Genomic DNA, 4,380 nt, shown 5'->3' on the forward strand with positions numbered 1-4,380 from the left:
TGTAGTGTACTGTAGTGTATGTAGTGTATGTAGTGTATGTAGTGTATGTAGTGTGGTGTATGTAGTGTAGTGTAGTATAGTGTAGTATTAAATTTGGGCAAAGGAGTAAAGGAACAAAGAGAGATGGTACCAAAATTAATTACACTAGGAAACAAATTAATTCACAGAGCAAGGGAGGGAATGAAAGTAATATTGATGTTTTATAACGCCTCACCAAAGAGGCCAGGGAGAGAAACAGGCTGACAGGAATTGGCTAAGACTCTGCCATTGGCAGGAGCCCTAGTCTCAGGCCCTTCTAGAGCAGTGTCCACATCTACATGTTTCTTATTTGAATGACTAAATAACATGTCTTGGGTAATAAACCTGCTTGATATTGATAGTCAACATTTATTGACTGTTTACTTTGTACAACCTCAAGCACTTTGAACAGTTTAACTATTACTTTCTAATGACATGAAGTAGGCAGAGTTCTCTCTTATTTTATTGAGACATGCAGAGAGACAATGGGAGACATTAACCCCCAATGACCACCTAGCTAATAAGGGATTTGTGTGCACACAAATCTGGAACCTGTCCAGCCATGTGGTGTTCAAGCACCAAGACTTAGCCTGTCACGGTCTGTTAGAAATAAATTATTGTGTCCCTGAGTCCTTGAACTGGGTTAGAGCCTCCAGTTCAGTGATGTCACAGGACCTAGTGTCTCTCTTTACACCTATGTAGTTGTGCACTCACTAAACTGCTTGCTTAATGTCCGTCGCTCTGTCCAGATCATACACTGTGTGAAGGATGGTACCATGTCTGGTTTGTTCGAAACCACATGTTTAGTATAGAATCCAGTACACCACACATAAGAAGTGTTCAATAAACACCATGCTCTGTCTGATTCACCCATATTTCATCAGGAGAACTGTAGGAGAGGGGCTGGGGAGATGGCTCAGTGTTTAAAGTGCCTGCTGCTCGAGCATAACGCTCTGAGTTTGAATCCCCAGCACCCACATAAAAGCCTGGTGCAGCCACTTGCAGGTAACCGCCACAATGTGGGGTTAGAAAAGAGGAATCTCCAAGGCTTGCTGGATGCCAGCCCAGACCCAGGCTCAATGAGAGACTCTGTCTGAAAGGAATAAGGCAGAGAATGATAGAGAATGACCTGACATCCTCCACTGGCCTCTGCAATGTGCACCTACCACACACACACACACATACACACACACACACACACACACTCATACACACACTCATACACTCACACACACACACTTATACACACACCACACACACTCATACACACACCACACACACTCATACACACTCACACACACTCATACACTCACACACACTCACACACTCATACACACACTCATACACACACTCACGCACACTCACACACTCATACACACACCACACACACTTATACACACACTCACACACACTCATACACACACTCACACACACTCATACACACACTCACACACACACACTCACACACTCTCACACACACACACACACACACACACGTGCGCGCACACACACAGTTTCATGGAAATGGCATTCCTGGGTCAAAAATTTAAGAAGCATTTGGGCCAGCAAAATGGTTCCACAGGTAAAGGAGCCTGCAACCAAGTTGGCAACCTAAATTCAATCCCAGAACCCACACAGTGGAAGGAGAGAACCAACTCCTGCAACTCCTGACCATCAGAGAGAGAGAGAGAGAGAGAGAGAGAGAGAGAGAGAGAGGGCACATGTGCTGCACACAAAAATACACACACATACTAAATAAAAATAAAAAATAAAAATTGTAAGGAGGAACATTTTAAGGCTCATACATGCACAATAACCCACAGTCTCACTATATTAAACTGAAAATATTTGCGAGCCATGTGAAATGAGGCTCTGACAGCAGCTGCTGACACAATGGCAGAGTCCTTGTTACTTTGTCACTTGAAAATATTAATATGTCATTAAATAGTATCAATATTGCATGGCTAGGCATTTAGTTAAGTGTGAAACGCTTTGTTTGGTTGAAATCTCTCAACACTTAAGCAGTGACTCCTCCCCCAACCTCCTTCTCAGCTATTTGTGTCTCGTCTTTCCTAGGCTGTTCTCTTTCTTACCCACACCACAGAACTGAACATATTTTATTTATTTTAAGTGCTTGTACCCGAGTGTTGTGCATGTACCAGGTGCAGTACCCAGAAGAGGTCATGAGATCCCCTGAAACCAGAGTTAGAGACGGTTGTGAGCTGCCTGGTGTAAGCACTGGGATCTGAATCGGTGTCCTCTGCAAGAACGGCAAGTGTTTTTAACTGCTGAGCTATCTTTCCACTCCCTGAACAATATGATAGCAAGGCACGTTAAGAGACTTAAGGCCATCTCTGGGGGACCGGACTGACAGTACCTTACATTTTAATAGAATTTCTGAGACCCGTTTTTAGATGGTCTTTGTGGAATAAGCCATACCTGGAAGATTTTCAGTGCTTTTATGAGTCCTCCAACTTCATTCTTCAAGGAAAAGATGAGAGTCACTCTCCCCCTTTCAGAGGAATGGTCTTTGTTCTCCTTGTTGTCTTCAATCATGGTGAATCTGAAGTGTGAAAGCTCAGATAAATGCGTGCTAAGCACAGAGCTAGCCAGCAGGGGGCAGCAGCGATGACTCCATCCACCTCCCGCTCCCATTCCTTTATCTGCTAAACCCACGTGTCAGACAGTCTTTTCCAGATGGTAGTGGACAGAAGGTTAGACACCGTCCAGCATAGTGCCCAGAATGGCAAGAGAACCTGATGTGTCTCTGTGCTTCCCTTTTCTGCTCAGTCTTCCTGAACTTCAGCCCCGAACTGAGACCTCTGTGAAGGTCTACCTCACTGCCCATCGAATTCGGATCATGCATGAGTCGCTTCCCTACGTGCTTCATTCACACAAGTCTTTTACCATAAGACGCTGTAAAGCCCCTTCAGATAGGAGCGAGGCCTCTGTTTCCTTTGTAAACCCAGCTAGAGCTTCAATAGACGAACATGCCAGTGCTCACACGGCTATTAGAGGTGAGGACGAACGTTTACACTGGGTCTTTGACAGTGGACATCTTTCTGCTGTCTTGAACACTTTCAGACTGACCTAAAATCAGGTCCCTGTGCTGACAGCCACATCCCTACAGCACTAGCAATGCTGCCTGCTGATCTGCCTAGCCTCGGTGCATTCCTTCAACAATCCCAAGGCCCATGTTAGAACCCCATTATTTTCTCTGGTATTTCTTTCCTTCTTTAGCCTTCTATTCCCTCTTTGAACCCTCTCTAGCCAGGTAAGATAAAAGGGTCACTGTCACCTTTAAAGGGAAAGAGGTTTACCTTCAAAGGCAGGGGTCACTCTCTAAGGTAGGGGTCACCCTCAAAGGTAGGGGTCACCCTCAAAGGTAGGAGATCACTCTGAAAGGTAAGAAGTCATCCTCAAAGGCAGGGCAGGATCCTCACCTGAATGAAGATGCCCCAGTGTGCAGGATCCAGCACTGGAAATAAGACCTGCTGAGAAGAAGTCCGTCTGATTAGCAGGCAGGGCACAGTGAAGGCTGCCACCGACTCTTTCCTTCCTTGGCTTCACCACCAGTAAGGGAAGCTTCGAAGTCTCATCTGGGAAGCACGGTAAGGCTTTTGAAATTGGGAGCAGAGTTTGAAGGTAGGATTGAAAGCTACAATGAATGGTTTGGAAAGTATCCCTGGGGATACTGATTTTCTTTTCTAAACAGGAAGTAGAGATGAAGTGGAGATGAAATGCAAGCAAAAAAGCTTAAGCAAGCACAGGGGAGATAAAGGAACCCTCCAGAAGGACAAGGCAGACGATACCTCCCTCCAGACGATCAGAAAGATTTAGGGCAGCAGCTACAACACATGGCAATGTGAACTCCAGTAACTGAGTATGTGACCCCAGAACACTCAGTTAAGATCCCACCCTTGAGCCCACTAGTGGTGGCACATGTTTTTAAGCCCAGAACTCAGGATGCAGAGGCAGGTGAATCTCTGTGAGTTTGAGGCCAGCCTGGTCTGCAGAGCTACGGCCAGGGCTCCATGGAGAAGCCCTGTCTTCAAAAAGAAAAAGAATTCCACCCTTGGCATCCCACAAGCACAGACTTCTGGGGGCTTGTATCCTCCACCTCCATTCCAAGATGGCTAGAGTGAAACATCAACCGAGTTCACTTTAAACCTCTGAAAATCAGATAGTTACATTTAATCAGGGTTACGTTTACTTGGAGTGTTAACTAGCTCTGAATCTCAAGGGCCTATGCCTGTGATCGTGACTTAGGACAGAGCTGCAGAGCGCAGATGCGGTGCTGAGAGGTCTAGCATCGAAGACTCCCTTCCTTTGATGGAGCTTAAGGGAAGGTCTCATTATAGA

General features: G+C 45.6%; 1 protein-coding gene across 2 annotated transcripts in view; it reads right to left on the minus strand.

Annotated features, from left to right (window-relative positions):
• The window catches only part of Tph1 (tryptophan hydroxylase 1), a 21,422-nt gene extending 17,740 nt beyond the window's left edge, over positions 1-3,682 (minus strand). The window contains exons 1-2 of one of the 2 annotated variants that reach the window (XM_028788931.1): positions 3,462-3,682; positions 2,458-2,581 (exon numbers count right to left, since the gene is read on the minus strand). In XM_028788931.1, the coding sequence (XP_028644764.1) occupies positions 2,458-2,574 (117 nt within the window). In that variant the 5' untranslated portion in view covers positions 2,575-2,581; positions 3,462-3,682. The remainder of the gene's footprint in view (positions 1-2,457; positions 2,582-3,461) is intronic. The other variant, XM_028788932.1, reaches the window with a different exon arrangement.
• Positions 3,683-4,380: the final 698 nt, after the last annotated feature.

The sequence above is a fragment of the Grammomys surdaster genome, unplaced genomic scaffold, assembly GCF_004785775.1.
Source record: "Grammomys surdaster isolate TR1022 unplaced genomic scaffold, NIH_TR_1.0 125769, whole genome shotgun sequence".
NCBI classification, from domain to species: domain Eukaryota; kingdom Metazoa; phylum Chordata; class Mammalia; order Rodentia; family Muridae; genus Grammomys; species Grammomys surdaster.